The sequence below is a fragment of the Salvelinus namaycush genome, chromosome 2 (assembly GCF_016432855.1).
Source record: "Salvelinus namaycush isolate Seneca chromosome 2, SaNama_1.0, whole genome shotgun sequence".
In the NCBI taxonomy this organism is placed as follows: Eukaryota; Metazoa; Chordata; class Actinopteri; order Salmoniformes; family Salmonidae; genus Salvelinus; species Salvelinus namaycush.
In genome coordinates, this window is record NC_052308.1 from 6,374,961 (window position 1) to 6,395,052 (window position 20,092).

Genomic DNA, 20,092 nt, shown 5'->3' on the forward strand with positions numbered 1-20,092 from the left:
ATCAGGGCTGTGGGCATGGCATGGTGTAGTAGTAGTGGATCAGGGCTGTGGGCATGGCACGGTGTAGTAGTAGTGGATCAGGGCTGTGGGCTTGTCACGGTGTAGTAGTAGTGGATCAGGGCTGTGGGCATGTCACGGTGTAGTAGTAGTGGATCAGGGCTGTGGGCATGTCACGGTGTAGTAGTAGTGGGTCAGGGCTGTGGGCATGTCACGGTGTAGTAGTAGTGGGTCAGGACTGTGGACATGTCACGGTGTAGTAGTAGTGGGTCAGGGCTGTGGGCTTGTCACGGTGTAGTAGTAGTGGATCAGGGCTGTGGGCATGTCACGGCGTAGTGGGTCAGGGCTGTGGGCATGCCACGGTGTAGTAGTAGTGGATCAGGGCTGTGGGCATGTCACGGTGTAGTAGTAGTGGGTCAGGGCTGTGGGCATGTCACGGTGTAGTAGCAGTGGATCAGGGCTGTGGGCATGTCACGGTGTAGTAGTAGTGGATCAGGGCTGTGGGCTTGTCACGGTGTAGTAGTAGTGGATCAGGGCTGTGGGCATGTCACGGTGTAGTAGTAGTGGGTCAGGGCTGTGGGCATGTCACGGTGTAGTAGTAGTGGGTCAGGGCTGTGGGCATGTCACGGTGTAGTAGTAGTGGATCAGGGCTGTGGGCATGTCACGGTGTAGTAGTAGTGGGTCAGGGCTGTGGACATGTCACGGTGTAGTAGTAGTGGATCAGGGCTGTGGGCATGTCACGGTGTAGTAGTAGTGGGTCAGGGCTGTGGGCATGTCACGGTGTAGTAGTAGTGGATCAGGGCTGTGGGCATGTCACGGTGTAGTAGTAGTGGGTCAGGGCTGTGGGCATGTCACGGTGGAGTAGTAGTGGATCAGGGCTGTGGGCATGTCACGGTGTAGTAGTAGTGGATCAGGGCTGTGGGCATGTCACGGTGTAGTAGTAGTAGATCAGGGCTGTGGGCATGTCACGGTGTTGTAGTAGTGGATCAGGGCTGTGGGCATGTCACGGTGTAGTAGTAGTGGGTCAGGGCTGTGGGCATGTCACGGTGTAGTAGTAGTGGGTCAGGGCTGTGGGCATGTCACGGTGTAGTAGTAGTGGGTCAGGGCTGTGGGCATGTCACGGTGTAGTAGTAGTGGGTCAGGGCTGTGGGCATGTCACGGTGTAGTAGTAATGGGTCAGGGCTGTGGGCATGTCACGGTGTAGTAGTAGTGGATCAGGGCTGTGGGCATGTCACGGTGTAGTAGTAGTGGGTCAGGGCTGTGGGCATGTCACGGTGTAGTAGTAGTGGATCAGGGCTGTGGGCATGTCACGGTGTAGTAGTAGTGGATCAGGGCTGTGGGCATGTCACGGTGTAGTAGTAGTGGATCAGGGCTGTGGGCTTGGCACGGTGTAGTAGTAGTGGGTCAGGGCTGTGGGCATGTCACGGTGGAGTAGTAGTGGATCAGGGCTGTGGGCATGTCACGGTGTAGTAGTAGTGGGTCAGGGCTGTGGGCATGTTAAAGTGTAGTAGTAGTGGGTCAGGGCTGTGGGCATGTCACGGTGTAGTAGTAGTGGGTCAGGGCTGTGGGCATGTCACGGTGTAGTAGTAGTGGGTCAGGGCTCTGGGCATGTCACGGTGTAGTAGTAGTGGATCAGGGCTGTGGGCATGTCACGGTGTAGTAGTAGTGGGTCAGGGCTTTGGGCATGTCACGGTGTAGTAGTAGTGGGTCAGGGCTGTGGGCATGTCACGGTGTAGTAGTAGTGGGTCAGGGCTGTGGGCATGTCACGGTGTAGTAGTAGTGGGTCAGGGCTGTGGGCATGTCACGGTGTAGTAGTAGTGGATCAGGGCTGTGGGCATGTCACGGTGTAGTAGTAGTGGGTCAGGGCTGTGGGCATGTCACGGTGTAGTAGTAGTGGATCAGGGCTGTGGGCATGTCACGGTGTAGTAGTAGTGGGTCAGGGCTGTGGGCATGTCACGGTGTAGTAGTAGTGGGTCAGGGCTGTGGGCATGTCACAGTGTAGTAGTAGTGGATCAGGGCTGTGGGCATGTCACGGTGTAGTAGTAGTGGGTCAGGGCTGTGGGCATGTCACGGTGTAGTAGTAGTGGATCAGGGCTGTGGGCATGTCATGGTGTAGTAGTAGTGGGTCAGGGCTGTGGGCATGTCATGGTGTAGTAGTAGTGGATCAGGGCTGTGGGCATGTCACGGTGTAGTAGTAGTGGATCAGGGCTGTGGGCATGTCACGGTGTAGTAGTAGTGGGTCAGGGCTGTGGGCATGTCACGGTGTAGTAGTAGTGGATCAGGGCTGTGGGCATGTCACGGTGTAGTAGTAGTGGGTCAGGGCTGTGGGCATGTCACGGTGGAGAAGTAGTGGATCAGGGCTGTGGGCATGTCACGGTGTAGTAGTAGTGGATCAGGGCTGTGGGCATGTCACGGTGTAGTAGTAGTGGATCAGGGCTGTGGGCATGTCACGGTGTAATAGTAGTGGGTCAGGGCTGTGGGCATGTCACGGTGTAGTAGTAGTGGATCAGGGCTGTGGGCATGTCACGGTGTAGTAGTAGTGGATCAGGGCTGTGGGCATGGCATGGTGTAGTAGTAGTGGATCAGGGCTGTGGGCATGGCACGGTGTAGTAGTAGTGGATCAGGGCTGTGGGCTTGTCACGGTGTAGTAGTAGTGGATCAGGGCTGTGGGCATGTCACGGTGTAGTAGTAGTGGATCAGGGCTGTGGGCATGTCACGGTGTAGTATTAGTGGGTCAGGGCTGTGGGCATGTCACGGTGTAGTAGTAGTGGGTCAGGGCTGTGGATATGTCACGGTGTAGTAGTAGTGGGTCAGGGCTGTGGGCTTGTCACGGTGTAGTAGTAGTGGATCAGGGCTGTGGGCATGTCACGGCGTAGTGGGTCAGGGCTGTGGGTATGCCACGGTGTAGTAGTAGTGGATCAGGGCTGTGGGCATGTCACGGTGTAGTAGTAATGGGTCAGGGCTGTGGGCATGTCACGGTGGAGTAGTAGTGGGTCAGGGCTGTGGGCATGTCACGGTGTAGTAGTAGTGGATCAGAGCTGTGGGCATGTCACGGTGTAGTAGTAGTGGGTCAGGGCTGTGGGCATGTCACGGTGTAGTAGTAGTGGATCAGGGCTGTGGGTATGTCACGGTGTAGTAGTAGTGGATCAGGGCTGTGGGCATGTCACGGTGTAGTAGTAGTGGATCAGGGCTGTGGGCATGCCACGGTGTAGTAGTAGTGGGTCAGGGCTGTGGGCATGTCACGGTGTAGTAGTAGTGGATCAGGGCTGTGGGCATGTCACGGTGTAGTAGTAGCGGGTCAGGGCTGTGGGCATGTCACGGTGTAGTAGTAGTGGATCAGGGCTGTGGGCATGTCACGGTGTAGTAGTAGCGGGTCAGGGCTGTGGGCATGTCACGGTGTAGTAGTAGTGGATCAGGGCTGTGGGCATGTCACGGTGTAGTAGTAGTGGGTCAGGGCTGTGGGCATGTCACGGTGTAGTAGTAGTGGATCAGGGCTGTGGGCATGTCACGGTGTAGTAGTAGTGGGTCAGGGCTGTGGGCATGTCACGGTGTAGTAGTAGTGGGTCAGGGCTGTGGGCATGTCACGGTGGAGAAGTAGTGGGTCAGGGCTGTGGGCATGTCACGGTGTAGTAGTAGTGGGTCCGGGCTGTGGGCATGTCACGGTGTAGTAGTAGTGGATCAGGGCTGTGGGCATGTCACGGTGTAGTAGTAGTGGATCAGGGCTGTGGGCATGTCACGGTGTAGTAGTAGTGGATCAGGGCTGTGGGCATGGCATGGTGTAGTAGTAGTGGATCAGGGCTGTGGGCATGGCACGGTGTAGTAGTAGTGGATCAGGGCTGTGGGCTTGTCACGGTGTAGTAGTAGTGGATCAGGGCTGTGGGCATGTCACGGTGTAGTAGTAGTGGATCAGGGCTGTGGGCATGTCACGGTGTAGTAGTAGTGGGTCAGGGCTGTGGGCATGTCACGGTGTAGTAGTAGTGGGTCAGGGCTGTGGATATGTCACGGTGTAGTAGTAGTGGGTCAGGGCTGTGGGCTTGTCACGGTGTAGTAGTAGTGGATCAGGGCTGTGGGCATGTCACGGCGTAGTGGGTCAGGGCTGTGGGCATGCCACGGTGTAGTAGTAGTGGATCAGGGCTGTGGGCATGTCACGGTGTAGTAGTAATGGGTCAGGGCTGTGGGCATGTCACGGTGGAGTAGTAGTGGGTCAGGGCTGTGGGCATGTCACGGTGTAGTAGTAGTGGATCAGAGCTGTGGGCATGTCACGGTGTAGTAGTAGTGGGTCAGGGCTGTGGGCATGTCACGGTGTAGTAGTAGTGGATCAGGGCTGTGGGTATGTCACGGTGTAGTAGTAGTGGATCAGGGCTGTGGGCATGTCACGGTGTAGTAGTAGTGGATCAGGGCTGTGGGCATGCCACGGTGTAGTAGTAGTGGGTCAGGGCTGTGGGCATGTCACGGTGTAGTAGTAGTGGATCAGGGCTGTGGGCATGTCACGGTGTAGTAGTAGCGGGTCAGGGCTGTGGGCATGTCACGGTGTAGTAGTAGTGGATCAGGGCTGTGGGCATGTCACGGTGTAGTAGTAGCGGGTCAGGGCTGTGGGCATGTCACGGTGTAGTAGTAGTGGATCAGGGCTGTGGGCATGTCACGGTGTAGTAGTAGTGGGTCAGGGCTGTGGGCATGTCACGGTGTAGTAGTAGTGGGTCAGGGCTGTGGGCATGTCACGGTGTAGTAGTAGTGGGTCAGGGCTGTGGGCATGTCACGGTGGAGAAGTAGTGGGTCAGGGCTGTGGGCATGTCACGGTGTAGTAGTAGTGGGTCCGGGCTGTGGGCATGTCACGGTGTAGTAGTAGTGGATCAGGGCTGTGGGCATGTCACGGTGTAGTAGTAGTGGATCAGGGCTGTGGGCATGTCACGGTGTAGTAGTAGTGGATCAGGGCTGTGGGCATGTCACGGTGTAGTAGTAGTGGATCAGGGCTGTGGGTATGTCACGGTGTAGTAGTAGTGGATCAGGGCTGTGGGCATGTCACGGTGTAGTAGTAGTGGATCAGGGCTGTGGGCTTGTCACGGTGTAGTAGTAGTGGATCAGGGCTGTGGGCATGTCACGGTGTAGTAGTAGTGGAACAGGGCTGTGGGCATGTCACGGTGTAGTAGTAGTGGATCAGGGCTGTGGGCATGTCACGGTGTAGTAGTAGTGGGTCAGGGCTGTGGGCATGTCATGGTGTAGTAGCAGTGGATCAGGGCTGTGGGCATGTCACGGTGTAGTAGTAGTGGATCAGGGCTGTGGGCTTGTCACGGTGTAGTAGTAGTGGGTCAGGGCTGTGGGCATGTCACGGTGTAGTAGTAGTGGGTCAGGGCTGTGGGCATGTCACGGTGTAGTAGTAGTGGATCAGGGCTGTGGGCATGTCACGGTGTAGTAGTAGTGGGTCAGGGCTGTGGACATGTCACGGTGTAGTAGTAGTGGATCAGGGCTGTGGGCATGTCACGGTGTAGTAGTAGTGGGTCAGGGCTGTGGGCATGTCACGGTGTAGTAGTAGTGGGGCAGGGCTGTGGGCATGTCACGGTGTAGTAGTAGTGTGTCAGGGCTGTGGGCATGTCACGGTGGAGTAGTAGTGGATCAGGGCTGTGGGCATGTCACGGTGTAGTAGTAGTAGATCAGGGCTGTGGGCATGTCACGGTGTATTAGTAGTGGATCAGGGCTGTGGGCATGTCACGGTGTAGTAGTAGTGGGTCAGGGCTGTGGGCATGTCACGGTGTAGTAGTAGTGGGTCAGGGCTGTGGGCATGTCACGGTGTAGTAGTAGTGGGTCAGGGCTGTGGGCATGTCACGGTGTAGTAGTAGTGGGTCAGGGCTGTGGGCATGTCACGGTGTAGTAGTAGTGGGTCAGGGCTGTGGGCATGTCACGGTGTAGTAGTAGTGGATCAGGGCTGTGGGCATGTCACGGTGTAGTAGTAGTGGATCAGGGCTTTGGGCATGTCACGGTGTAGTAGTAGTGGATCAGGGCTGTGGGCTTGGCACGGTGTAGTAGTAGTGGGTCAGGGCTGTGGGCATGTCACGGTGGAGTAGTAGTGGATCAGGGCTGTGGGCATGTCACGGTGTAGTAGTAGTGGGTCAGGGCTGTGGGCATGTCAAAGTGTAGTAGTAGTGGGTCAGGGCTGTGGGCATGTCACGGTGTAGTAGTAGTGGGTCAGGGCTGTGGGCATGTCACGGTGTAGTAGTAGTGGGTCAGGGCTCTGGGCATGTCACGGTGTAGTAGTAGTGGATCAGGGCTGTGGGCATGTCACGGTGTAGTAGTAGTGGGTCAGGGCTTTGGGCATGTCACCGTGTAGTAGTAGTGGATCAGGGCTGTGGGCATGTCACGGTGTAGTAGTAGTGGGTCAGGGCTGTGGGCATGTCACAGTGTAGTAGTAGTGGGTCAGGGCTGTGGGCATGTCACGGTGTAGTAGTAGTGGATCAGGGCTGTGGGCATGTCACGGTGTAGTAGTAGTGGGTCAGGGCTGTGGGCATGTCACGGTGTAGTAGTAGTGGATCAGGGCTGTGGGCATGTCACGGTGTAGTAGTAGTGGGTCAGGGCTGTGGGCATGTCACGGTGTAGTAGTAGTGGGTCAGGGCTGTGGGCATGTCACAGTGTAGTAGTAGTGGATCAGGGCTGTGGGCATGTCACGGTGTAGTAGTAGTGGATCAGGGCTGTGGGCATGTCACGGTGCAGTAGTAGTGGATCAGGGCTGTGGGCATGTCACGGTGTAGTAGTAGTGGATCAGGGCTGTGGGCATGTCACGGTGTAGTAGTAGTGGATCAGGGCTGTGGGCATGGCATGGTGTAGTAGTAGTGGATCAGGGCTGTGGGCTTGTCACGGTGTAGTAGTAGTGGATCAGGGCTGTGGGCATGTCACGGTGTAGTAGTAGTGGATCAGGGCTGTGGGCATGTCACGGTGTAGTAGTAGTGGGTCCGGGCTGTGGGCATGTCACGGTGGAGTAGTAGTGGATCAGGGCTGTGGGCATGTCACGGTGTAGTAGTAGTGGGTCAGGGCTGTGGGCATGTCACGGTGTAGTAGTAGTGGGTCAGGGCTGTGGGCATGTCACGGTGTAGTAGTAGTGGGTCAGGGCTGTGGGCATGTCACGGTGTAGTAGTAGTGGGTCAGGGCTGTGGGCATGTCACGGTGGAGAAGTAGTGGGTCAGGGCTGTGGGCATGTCACGGTGTAGTAGTAGTGGGTCAGGGCTGTGGGCATGTCACGGTGTAGTAGTAGTGGATCAGGGCTGTGGGCATGTCACGGTGTAGTAGTAGTGGATCAGGGCTGTGGGCATGTCACGGTGTAGTAGTAGTGGATCAGGGCTGTGGGCATGTCACGGTGTAGTAGTAGTGGATCAGGGCTGTGGGCATGTCACGGTGTAGTAGTAGTGGATCAGGGCTGTGGGCATGTCACGGTGTAGTAGTAGTGGATCAGGGCTGTGGGCTTGTCACGGTGTAGTAGTAGTGGATCAGGGCTGTGGGCATGTCACGGTGTAGTATTAGTGGAACAGGGCTGTGGGCATGTCACGGTGTAGTAGTAGTGGATCAGGGCTGTGGGCATGTCACGGTGTAGTAGTAGTGGGTCAGGGCTGTGGGCATGTCACGGTGTAGTAGTAGTGGATCAGGGCTGTGGGCTTGTCACGGTGTAGTAGTAGTGGATCAGGGCTGTGGGCATGTCACGGTGTAGTAGTAGTGGGTCAGGGCTGTGGGCATGTCACGGTGTAGTAGTAGTGGATCAGGGCTCTGGGCATGTCACGGTGTAGTAGTAGTGGATCAGGGCTGTGGGCATGTCACGGTGTAGTAGTAGTGGATCAGGGCTGTGGGCATGTCACGGTGTAGTAGTAGTGGGTCAGGGCTGTGGGCATGTCACGGTGTAGTAGTAGTGGGTCAGGGCTGTGGGCATGTCACGGTGGAGTAGTAGTGGATCAGGGCTGTGGGCATGTCACGGTGTAGTAGTAGTGGATCAGGACGTGTCACTGTGAAGTGGTGGGGTTGGGCTGTGGGACGTGTCACTGTGAAGTGGTGGGGTTGGGCTGTGGGACGTGTCACTGTGAAGTGGTAGTGGTGGGGTTGGGCTGTGGGATGTGTCACTGTGAAGTGGTAGTGGTGGGGTTGGGCTGTGGGACGTGTCACTGTGAAGTGGTGGGGTTGGGCTGTGGGACGTGTCACTGTGAAGTGGTAGTGGTGGGGTTGGGCTGTGGGACGTGTCACTGTGAAGTGGTGGGGTTGGGCTGTGGGACGTGTCACTGTGAAGTGGTAGTGGTGGGGTTGGGCTGTGGGACGTGTCACTGTGAAGTGGTGGGGTTGGGCTGTGGGACGTGTCACTGTGAAGTGGTAGTGGTGGGGTTGGGCTGTGGGACGTGTCACTGTGAAGTGGTGGGGTTGGGCTGTGGGACGTGTCACTGTGAAGTGGTGGGGTTGGGCTGTGGGACGTGTCACTGTGAAGTGGTAGTGGTAGGGTTGGGCTGTGGGACGTGTCACTGTGAAGTGGTAGTGGTGGGGTTGGGCTGTGGGACGTGTCACTGTGAAGTGGTAGTGGTGGGGTTGGGCTGTGGGACGTGTCACTGTGAAGTGGTGGGGTTGGGCTGTGGGACGTGTCACTGTGAAGTGGTAGTGGTGGGGTTGGGCTGTGGGACGTGTCACTGTGAAGTGGTGGGGTTGGGCTGGGGGACGTGTCACTGTGAAGTGGTGGGGTTGGGCTGTGGGACGTGTCACTGTGAAGTGGTGGGGTTGGGCTGTGGGACATTTCACTGTGAAGTGGTTGGGCTGTGGGACGTGTCACTGTGAAGTGGTAGTGGTGGGGTTGGGCTGTGGGACGTGTCACTGTGAAGTGGTGGGGTTGGGCTGTGGGACGTGTCACTGTAGTGGTGGGGTTGGGCTGTGGGACGTGTCACTGTGAAGTGGTGGGGTTGGGCTATGGGACATGTCATTGTGAAGTGGTAGTGGTGGGGTTGGGCTGTGGGACGTGTCACTGTGAAGTGGTAGTGGTGGGGTTGGGCTGTGGGACGTGTCACTGTGAAGTGGTAGTGGTAGTGGTAGGGTCGGGGCTATGTCATTTCCCCTGAGCTATATTTAGAGGCAACTACAGGACAACGTTCTGTGTCCTGTGAGAATCGCAGAATGATGAACTTACTAAATGACTGAAGAGTTTTACTGTGTGATATTAGGTTGCTTCTTGTGTAAATATTTTCAGTCTGGATTTTAACCAAAGGTTCAAAGACTTTGTTGTGCATTTAATCATTATGTAACATTAAGTTTGGCAAAAGTAGTAATGATACCAGGATTGAGATCAATTCAGTTTAATTTCTAATTCATTCTGGAAATTCAATGATAATGCACAAACCGATCAGAAATTAAATTCATCTTTCTTACATCAGTTTTGGTACTAACATTATGGTATGCACAGTATGCATTATGGTATGCACAGTATGCATTATGCTATGCACACATTACACACAGTATGCATTATGCTATGCACACATTACACACAGTATGCATTATGCTATGCACACATTACACACGGTATGCATTATGGTATGCACAGTACGCATTATGCACAACTTACACAAAGTATGCATTATGCTATGCCCACATTACACAAAGTATGCATTATGCTATGCCCACATTACACACAGTATGCATTATGGTATGCACACATTACACACAGTATGCATTATGGTATGCACACATTACACACAGTATGCATTATGGTATGCACAGTATGCATTATGCTATGCACACATTACACACGGTATGCATTATGCTATGCACACATTACACACAGTATGCATTATGCTATGCACACATTACACACAGTATGCATTATGGTATGCACAGTATGCATTATGCTATGCACACATTACACACGGTATGCATTATGGTATGCACAGTACGCATTATGCACACATTACACAAAGTATGCATTATGCTATGCACACATTACACACAGTATGCATTATGGTATGCACAGTATGCATTATGCTATGCACACATTACACACAGTATGCATTATGCTATGCACACATTACACACAGTATGCATTATGCTATGCACACATTACACACAGTATGCATTATGGTATGCACAGTACGCATTATGCACACATTACACAAAGTATGCATTATGCTATGCCCACATTACACACAGTATGCATTATGGTATGCACACATTACACACAGTATGCATTATGCTATGCACACATTACACACGGTATGCATTATGCTATGCACACATTACACACAGTATGCATTATGGTATGCACAGTATGCATTATGCTATGCACACATTACACACAGTATGCATTATGGTATGCACAGTATGCATTATGCTATGCACACATTACACACAGTATGCATTATGGTATGCACACATTACACACAGTAACTTAACTTAAAGAAACATCTATAAGTCATGTAGAGCAAGGCACAATAGTGGTTAAAGTTTTTAAATAAGTGGAGAGGCTGGGGTTGAAAGAAGTGGGTCTGACGGCAAGAGGGCAGGAGGTGGCAGGTTGATGGAGGCTTTTATTGACTGACAAAAACAAATATGTGTTCTGAATGATTTCCATAGACAACCTTTGGATATCTTGCTTTGGTAGAAGTATGGGTACCATGCAAACATTTCTTTGAGTCTATTTTACAGTGACTTCAGAAAGTATTCATACCCCTTGACTTATTCCACATTTTGTTGTGTTACAGCCTGAATTCAAAATTGATTTTTTTTTAAAGAAGATAATCGGTCTACACACAATACCCAATAATGACAAAGTGAAAACATGTTTTTAGAAATGTGTGCTAATTTACTGAAAATGAAATACATAAATATTTAATTGACATAAGTATTCACACCCCTGAGTCAATACATGTTAGAATCACCTTTGGCAGCGATTACAGCTGTGAGTCTTTATGAGTAAGTCTCTAAGAGGTTTGCACACCTAGATTGTGGAATTTTTTTGTTTTCTTCTTTAATAAATTCTTCAAGCTCTGTCAAATTGGTTGTGGATCATTGCTAGACAGCCATTTTCAAGTATTGCCATACATTTTCAACCTGATTTAAGTCAACACTGTAACTAGGTCACTCAGGAACAACCACTGTTGTTCTGGTATGCAACACCAGAGTATATTTGGCCTTGTGTTTTAGGTTATTGTCCTGCTGAAAGGTGAATCAGTCTCCCAGTGTCTGTTGGAAAGCAGACTGAACCAGGTTTTCCTCTAGGATTTTACCTGTGCTTAGCTCTATTCAATTTATTTTTATCCCCCCCCCAAAAACTATTTAGTCCTTGCAGATGACAACATGATCAAAATATAAGGAGTGGTACTCAGTGATTTGTTTTGTTGGATTTGTACCATACATAACGCTTTGTATTCAGGACTTAAAGTTAATTTCTTTGCCACATTTTTACTTTAGTGGCTTATTGCAAACAGGATTCTATACAGGCTTCCATCTTTTAGTATTGTGAAGTAACTACAACATGGTAGATCCATCCTCAGTTTTCTCCTATCACAGCCATTAAACTCTGTAACTGTTCTAAGGTCACCATTGTTCTCATGGTGAAATTCCCTGAGCGGTTTCCTTCCTCTCCAGCAACCGAGTTAGGAAGGACACCTGTATCTTTACATTTAAGTCATTTAGCAGACACTCTTATTCAGAGCAATTTACAGTAGTGAGGGGAAACATTTTCATACTTTCTTCCCATACTGGTCCCATGCGGGAATCGAACCCACAACCCTGGCATTGCAAGCGCCATGCTCAACCAACTGAGCCACACGGGACCATAGTGGCTAGATGTATTGATACACTGTCCAAAGTGTAATTAATAACTTCACCATGCTCAAAGGGATATTTAATGTCTGCTTTTTTTTGGTGCCATCTACCAACAGGTGCCCTTCTTTGCGAGGCATTTGCGACCTCCCTGGTCTTTATGGTTGAATCTGTGTTTGAAATTCACTGCTCGACTGAGTGACCTTACAGATAATGGTATGTGTGGGGTACAATCAATCAAATGTATTTATAAAGCCCTTTTTACATCAGCCGATGTCACAAAGTGCTGTACAGAAACTCAGCCTAAAACCCCAAACAGCAAGCAATGCAGGTGTAGAAGCACGGTGGCTAGGAAAAACTCCCTAGAAAGGTCAGAACCTAGGAAGAAACCTAGAGAGGAACCAGGCTCTGAGGGGTGTCCAGTCCTCTTCTGGCTGTGCCGGGTGGAGAATATAACAGAACATGGCCAAGATGTTCAAATGTTCAAAGATGACCAGCAGGGTCAAATAATATTAATCACAGTGGTTGTAGAGGGTGCAACAGGTCAGCACCTCAGGAGTAAATGTCAGTTGGCTTTAAAAGGAGTTACTATGAGTATGACGTCAGGAGGACAAATGTTTAAGAAGTCTGTGCCAAGACTGGAAGGCAGTTGTTTTCACGAGCCAGCTCGGCTTTTAAAAGTCTATTTGAACTCACATGCTCCGGTATGTGGCAGTTTACTTTGGGCACGTCAGTCAGGCGGAAATTCAGAAAAAAAAGGTCCCAAGTCCTAACAAGTTGCCATAACAAAAGGGCTGAATACTTATTGACTCAAGACATTCTAGCTTTTCTTTTTTATTAATTTGTAAAACTTTCGAAAAACATAATTCCACTTTGACATTATGGGGTATTGTGTGTAGGCCAGTGACACTAAATCTCAATTTAATTCATTTTAAATTCAGGCTGTAACACAACAAAATGTGGGAAAAGTCAAGGGGTGTGAATACTTTCTGAAATAACTAATCAATTCATCACATGAGGCTCTTTCACACACAGATCCAAACTTTAAGTTTTAGTTTAACCCCCAACAGCAGGTATTCCCAAACTGGGGTACGTGCAATGCCGTCGGGGGTACGCCAAATAAAAACCTGATTCACATATACTGTACAAATAAATAAATACATTTTCCATCACATTTTCAAACAGTCCATTTATATTTTCCAACGGGGCTATACATTTGGGTGAGTTTTTTTCCCTCGCATGAGTTGCCTCATTTCACAGCCCACCAAAAAATGAAATAAAAAACTCAATGTTTTGGATTTTTTACGGTATTGTTTTCACCCGCCCTCCTTTCATACACCCGCCCTCCTTTCATACACCCGCCCTCCCTTCATCCACCCGCCCTCCCTTCATACACCCACCCTCCCTTCATACACCCACCCTCCCTTCATCCACCCGCCCTCCCTTCATACACCCACCCTCCCTTCATACACACACTATTTAATTACCCGCCACCCACCCTCCCTTCATACACCCACCCTCCCTTCATACACCCACCCTCCCTTCATCCACACAATATTTAATTACCCGCCACCCTCCCTCCCTTCATCCACACAATATTTAATTACCCGCCACCCTCCCTCCCTTCATCCACACACTATTTAATTACCCACCACCCACCCTCCCTTCATCCACACAATATTGGATGACTCAAAAAAAGGCCCTGTGGGTTATGAGTCAACCCGCACATCACTAGCGGGCGGATGCATGATATGCTTACAGAGGCTGTGTCACGCCCTGACCTTAGAGATCCTTTTTATGTCTCTATTTTGATTGGTCAGGGCGTGAGTTGGGGTGGGCATTCTATGTTTTTGTTCTATGTTGTCTATTTCTATGTGTTTGGCCGGGTGTGGTTCTCAATCAGAGGCAGCTGTCTATCGTTGTCTCTGATTGAGAACCATACTTAGGTAGCCTTTTCCCACCTGTGGTTTGTGGGTAGTTGTTTTCTGTCTCTGTGTTTGTACCAGACAGGACTGTTTCGTTTGTTCCGTTTTGTTATTTTTTGTTCTAGTGTTCAGTGTTATTAAAAATCATGAACACGTACCACGCTGCACCTTGGTCCTCTCTTCCTTCAGCCCACGAGAAGCGTTACAGGCTGCAAGGTGCCAGAAACATTTGACTATGTTTACCTGACAAACACAGACAATCCATAAAAATCACTTCTAGTATTTGTCCAGGCAAACACGCTCTTTGCCTTTCAGACGCTATTGATTTTAGTTTTTGTGAGATATAATTTCCCCCATTACTTTCCCAAATACTTTGCAGTTAAGTGTGAAAAGTTGAATAGTATTACTGTGTTTTTAAAGAGAGTGGTTTGGAATTGAGTAATCTGATGAACATGTTTCAAGTCATTATTGTATACAATGAAGTTTCAGACTTGTGTTTTTCTTTGTAAGCTTTGCCAAAGACCCGTCGTGTTTAAACCTCTAAAAGTCTAAGCTGTTGGGGGTGGGGTGAGGTGGTACATATGGAATTGTTTTAAGATGGTCATAGCATGGATCATTTAGCTATTTTATTTTGAATTGTAGGACCCCTGTAGGTATATATATATAAAAAAAGTACTATAGCCCATAAAAACACATTGAATAACAAATTCACAAATGGCAAAAAAGACAGTCCAAAAATAAATCATAAAGAATAAGGTTTTGAAGTGTCTGTCCTATATCTAGGAGATATAACAAAGCTCAGGAAATATTTTTGTTTTTTTGGACACATATTTAACCCCTTATTTTTGTTGGCACAAAACTACCTCCGTACTTCCATTTGTTTGTATGGGTTACCTTCGTGTTCCTGAGAGTCTCCCCTTTCCATAGTGCAGTCATATTAGTTTGAAGCTCAAACGGTTAGGATGCTACAGACATTTTCACGAGAAGACCGATTTACGGGATCTCTCATGGTCTGACAAACTGCGGAGGATTCAGACACAGTCCATGCAAAAAAAATGACATTGCTAGCTTAAATTGCCGGATTTTGATGGGGATTTTTTAAATTATATTACTTTAGATTGATGCACAGGTGTACTGTAAAAACTTTACTATTGAGAGGAGAGTTAAGAAAACGGTTGTATTTCTGGTAGAACAGGCAACACCTCAATGAATCAAAAACGCCATCGGTGTCAAGTCAAACATATTTATTTGTTTTGTTTAAAATATATTTTCAAATGGAATTATAGCATACAGTACAATAAACAAATTCCTAATAACGTATTCTTATTATAAATTAATAAAAAATATAATGCAATTTAAAACATAGACAATAGAATCTACTGGAATTGATATTCAATCAAAATGCTGGTATCTATATCCAGTTACAGAATACAGAACTTTCTCCATTTTGTTCAAAGTGTTGCTGTTATATCACAGACCACACATTCATTCACACAGCAAGGGCTAAAGAAAATAACCTGATAACTATCACTTTATCATTGTTTCACATGCAGTGACAGAGTGACAAAACTAGAAAATGGCATTAGGAGGACAACCTGTTGCAGAATCTCATAAATATACAGTAAGCCGATAAAGTGCTCATTCAGAAATCATGGCCGATCATGAAAGTTATGTGAGGCTTTCTGTTTGGAAAACAGTTCACTTTTTGGTATCAAAATCAATGGTATTAGTTATCATCATGGTACATTATATGCACCCCAGTGTGACATACACAGGAAGTGCTTCCAGAAGAATTATAGAATGTTCTATTGTTCTAATATTCTAGGAGCCAGGTAACCAGGAAGTGCTTGCTGTAGGAACCTGAAGGCCATGCTAGCATATCATACTGCAATGTAATAATGGGGCCTTTTGCTGCCTAGAGCAGTATAGTGCCTGCATAGTGCCAGGGTAGGGTAGGAAGGTCTCCAGTTAGAGTATACACTGCTACTGCCAGCCATACTGAAGATGCAAACCATTAAGAAAGCAGCAAAGATGCTTCAGCTTCAAATGTATGATACACATACACTATACCCAGATAGTGTAAACATTCTAAACAGAAAACAGAAAACAAACATATACACAGAGATTTTCTTTGCTTGAATGGATGCATATAATTTGCATCAGCCCTAAGAAACATTTGACTTTGGAAAATGCAGACTTCATCGTGCTTTGGAGCACATGCTCATTGACCTGTGTTTATGATGGACTTTCTGGTTGCCTGACACTGTGGCAATAGCTAAATGTTTGCTCACACAACTGAGTAATAACCTTGAGTTCATGTCATCAAAGCCAGGCTGTTGCCTAACTGATTATCTGATCAAAACCATTTTGAACCTCTCCATATCAGATATGTCTCCTGTCAGGGTGGTTTCCCAGGGGTGAAATCTATTCAGATTATTTGAAACATTTTACTGCTATTTTGTGTTGCATACATACATACATAATCCGAACCGTATGAGTACGATTCCATGAGTCTCTACACTCTTAGAAAAAAAGGTGCCATCTAGAACCGAAAATGGTTCTTTGGCTGTCCCCATAGGAGAACCCTTTGGAGAACCCTTTTTGGTTCCAGGTATAACCCTTTTGGTTCTATGTGGAACCGTTTCCACAGAGGGTTCTACCTGGAACCTAAAAAGGGCTCTACCTGGAACCAAAAAGGGTTCTCCTATCGGGACAGACAAATAACCTTTTTGTAACCCTTTTTTCTTAGAGTGTAGCATGTAGCTCTGTGGATTTCAAGAAGGTTTCGAATACAGAATGAGTCTACAGTATCAGAACACCCAATTAGCCATCAACCTTACAAAAAAACACATATTTTAGCAATCTTATTTTTTAAATTGAAGTCCAAATGCCTGTATTGTAACAGTACTTGTATTGTACTAGTAGGAGTCGAACAACTTCATAATTTAGAGAATAAAACTGGTACAATGGCACTGCCTATACGATAGATATTTCCAGTCAGATACGTACGTCGTATGTGTGTGAAGATTGTCAATGCAACACAACATGTAGGAAACGCAGCTAAAGAGCCTTTGTAAAGCTCAGATATGTTCTAGTACATTTCTCTGAAGTCCAGGCGCTGACTGACTGCAATAAATCTTACTGCATTTTAACTCACATTCACCAGTATACACAACACATTTAGTATAAAAAGATAAAGTAATAACACAGCTGATAGATTAAAATGTTAAAAAATGAAAGAAGGTTAGATATATATTAATCTCTCTCCTCTTTCCGTCATGTGTCTTGTGTGACCACATGACTGACCAAACCCTATTAACATTCAGTACTATTCCCCGTTGGCATGGTTACCAGACCTGGGATCAAATACATGTGTATTTGATTATTTGATATTTAAATACTTATTTTCTGTGTATCTCAGTATTTTTCCAAAAATATGGCCCTAATCAACTACTTCTATTGTAAGTATTTGAAAGTATTTTCAAATAATTTCCCATAAATAGCCTACTATTTGAAAGTATTTCCAAATATTTATTTCAAATACTATTTTCAAATGCCTGGGAGTGTATTTGAGTCAGTGTATGTAAGTATTTTCCAATACTTTCCAAGTGTATTTCCAAATACTTTCCAAGTGTATTTCCAAATATATTACAATATTCAACTACGTCTTAAAACATTTTTTTTTTAATTATATATATTGAAATACTTACTTCTAAATGTCTTTGAAAGTAATTGAAATACCCTATATAGTATTTGAACCAGGTCTGCTAGTTACAAGACATTGAAGCCTCATTCTCACTTTCTGTGCAAAAACCATCTATCAAATTGATAGAGACGGAATACCTTAAATTATGTGTGTGTGTGTGTGTGTGTGTGTGTGTAACAAATTCAATCTAGTCTTCTCAGACTAAAAGCATCATAAGCTGAATGTCTGGTCTTTCTCTTTTATGTGTTTACGTGCAGCCGCAGGACTCTACGATCATATCAGGGACGTCGGTCTTGACAATGCTGTGCTGTGAGTTGAAGTAGACCATAGACAGAGGCCTACGCTGGATGGGCACGCAGCAAGAAGACACCGCTGAATTGATGCCGTTGGCTTTGAGCTGACTGAACACTGTGGCGTGGAAAGAAGACGCGATGCCCGGAGACCCGGCCAGGGCCTGGGGACACTGACCCATACAGTGATTCATATGGTACCCCTCAGGTGCTATGATCCAGTCCTGCCACTGGATATCCTTGAACTTGACATAGAAGTCCTTCTTGCAGCAAACGCTGACATTGTCCCCGCAGCGCAGAGACCTCTTCTGGAGGATGTGCCTGGAGTTGTCACGGAGCCGCACCTGGGCCACCACAAATGGCTGATGAGCCATGTCCATGGTCTTACCCAGCTCACACAGGTTCTGGCCTTGGCCCGGCTCAAACCCGGCCTCCTTGCAGATGACCTCAAGCTGTAGCAGCCGCTTGCTCCCGTCCATGAACGCCTGTAGGGTGTGGGTGATGGGGAAGGTATGCCAGTTGCTCTTCTGCACATCCAAGATCTTCTCCAAGAGGAGGGTGTGGTTGGATCTGCCTTCCCCAGGGCTAGACAGGTAAATGTGGGCTGTGGCGGTGGGGCGGGGACCCCGGTTAGGGGTGTCGGAGGAGTGGACATACAGCCACAGGGCAGACTGAAGCACCTGGATGCTGTGTTCTCTCTCCTGTAGGAACTGGAAGGTGAGGCCTGGCTGGGCTCCAGTAGTAGTGTTCATCTCATCTAGATCACAGAGAGAAAAGACAAACAGAGAGAAAGAGTGAGGATCGGTTTGTCATCTTTCAAGTATAAACAGTCTTTCAGGTCCATTCTATAAGTGATGCCAATACATCTCGAGCACTACATTCGACATTATGCAAGTCAAGAACTACATTCGATTTATTTCAGTAAACATAGAAACTGATGTTAATGTGTTATTTCAAAGTTATTTCAAACCATCAAAATCGAATCATTAATAGTTTCTATTGAAATGCGCAAGAGAAAAGAGGTGTGTAATATGCACCTGATTTTGCACATGAGCGTTACCAACTTCTGCGTAAATAAAGGATTGAGATCAAATAGAACGATGCGAGCAAAAGCTCGAGGTACCTTGAGGTAAAATAGATATCTTAAGTCAGGGTTTCAATGTAAATAAGTGTGTCAACTTTGTATTTCAATGTACATGACTTATTTACATTGTTCCAAAAGCGCATTCGATACCAGTACATTTGAGTTCATAAACAATAAAGCCCCATAAAGCCCAATAAAGCGAACATAAGGTTCCACTAGCATACACTATAATATATATTTTTTTTAAGTACACTTACCTATTTCTGCGAAGCTCACTATTTCATATCCCGGATCTTTGGTTTCCTTGATTTTGTTTTCAAGTTCAAAGGTGCCGTCCGATCTGACACGTCCCGCGTGCAGTTTGCGGAGCGCGGTGAGAAGTGCAGCGCGGGGCACCGTCGATGTGATATTTGGTCTCTCTTTCAGGTGCAGGTTGTTCAAGATCTGCTGCTTGGCGATTTCAACCAGGAGCCTCTGCTCCGCATCCTTCTCCATTAGCGGCATGCGGCAGGACGCGCAGCCCGGCGTGGTCCCTGCGGTGGCCGCAGCCTCCAGGCCCATCACCAGCAGAGACGTCATCAATAAATACATTGGCAATGTTGAAGATGAAGAGAATAGCATGTTGGTGGAGTCTCGAACACTATGCATTTTAAAGGCACAAGGCGTTGGTAAAATAATCGATCAAATGGAAGAAAACATGTTGAAATATGTGTTGTTCCTGAGTTGGTTGCACAAGTTTCTGAACTTTTTTTCAGTCAGCAGGTGCTTGTTCCTGCAGGTGGATGCCTCGAAGACAAGGGTTAAGAGAGCGTTAGTGGTACTTCAACACCTGATGATGCTCCCCATATCTGGGTTAATCTACCAGAAATTGTGACATGTTAGAGGGGAGGCACCAATGAGAACATCAAATACATTACAGCCACTACACAGTCTCGCGGACGCGGACGCGCACTCGCAGACACACACACACACACACACGCGCGCGCACAGAGAAATACGTGCAAGAACGAGAGAGCACCATAGCGCACAGTGATGAAATATGCCACATTACGCACAGTGCTTTTAAGGTTAAAATAAGAGATAGCTGGGATCGATAATATAGCCTATCACACCCCTATATTACAGAATAATAAATCATAATAGCCAAAATACCTGTGGCATGCCATGCCACGTAGACCTGTAGCGTTTGCCAACTTTGACACATCTTTATTTGAACGATGGCATGATGCCCGGGTATTAGTCAGCGCGACGCCTCACATTGAAGTGACCAGACCAAAGTACAGCAAACTATGAACTTTACCCCAGTTAGGTTTCACTCTTTACTCAA

The 20,092-nt window shown here is 47.7% G+C and overlaps 1 protein-coding gene across 1 annotated transcript; it reads right to left on the reverse strand.

Annotated features, from left to right (window-relative positions):
- Window positions 1–16,291: 16,291 nt before the first annotated feature.
- LOC120058286 (inhibin beta B chain-like) lies at window positions 16,292–19,724 on the reverse strand. The gene is made up of 2 exons (XM_039006837.1): window positions 19,023–19,724; window positions 16,292–18,438 (listed from the first exon to the last, which is right to left on the reverse strand). The coding sequence occupies exons 1-2, from the start codon at window positions 19,411–19,413 to the stop codon at window positions 17,639–17,641; spliced, it is 1,191 nt and encodes a 396-aa protein (XP_038862765.1). The 5' UTR covers window positions 19,414–19,724; the 3' UTR covers window positions 16,292–17,638.
- Between the last annotated feature and the right edge of the window lie 368 nt (window positions 19,725–20,092).

What these genes read in the sequence shown, in the direction of transcription:
- LOC120058286 (XM_039006837.1), bottom strand. Translation starts at nt 19,413, where the DNA reads ATGCATAGTGTTCGAGACTCCACCAACATGCTATTCTCTTCATCTTCA. An exon ending in AGTGAGCTTCGCAGAAATAG is followed by an intron (nt 18,439 to 19,022) that starts GTAAGTGTACTT and finishes TCTGTGATCTAG; the next exon opens with ATGAGATGAACACTACTACT.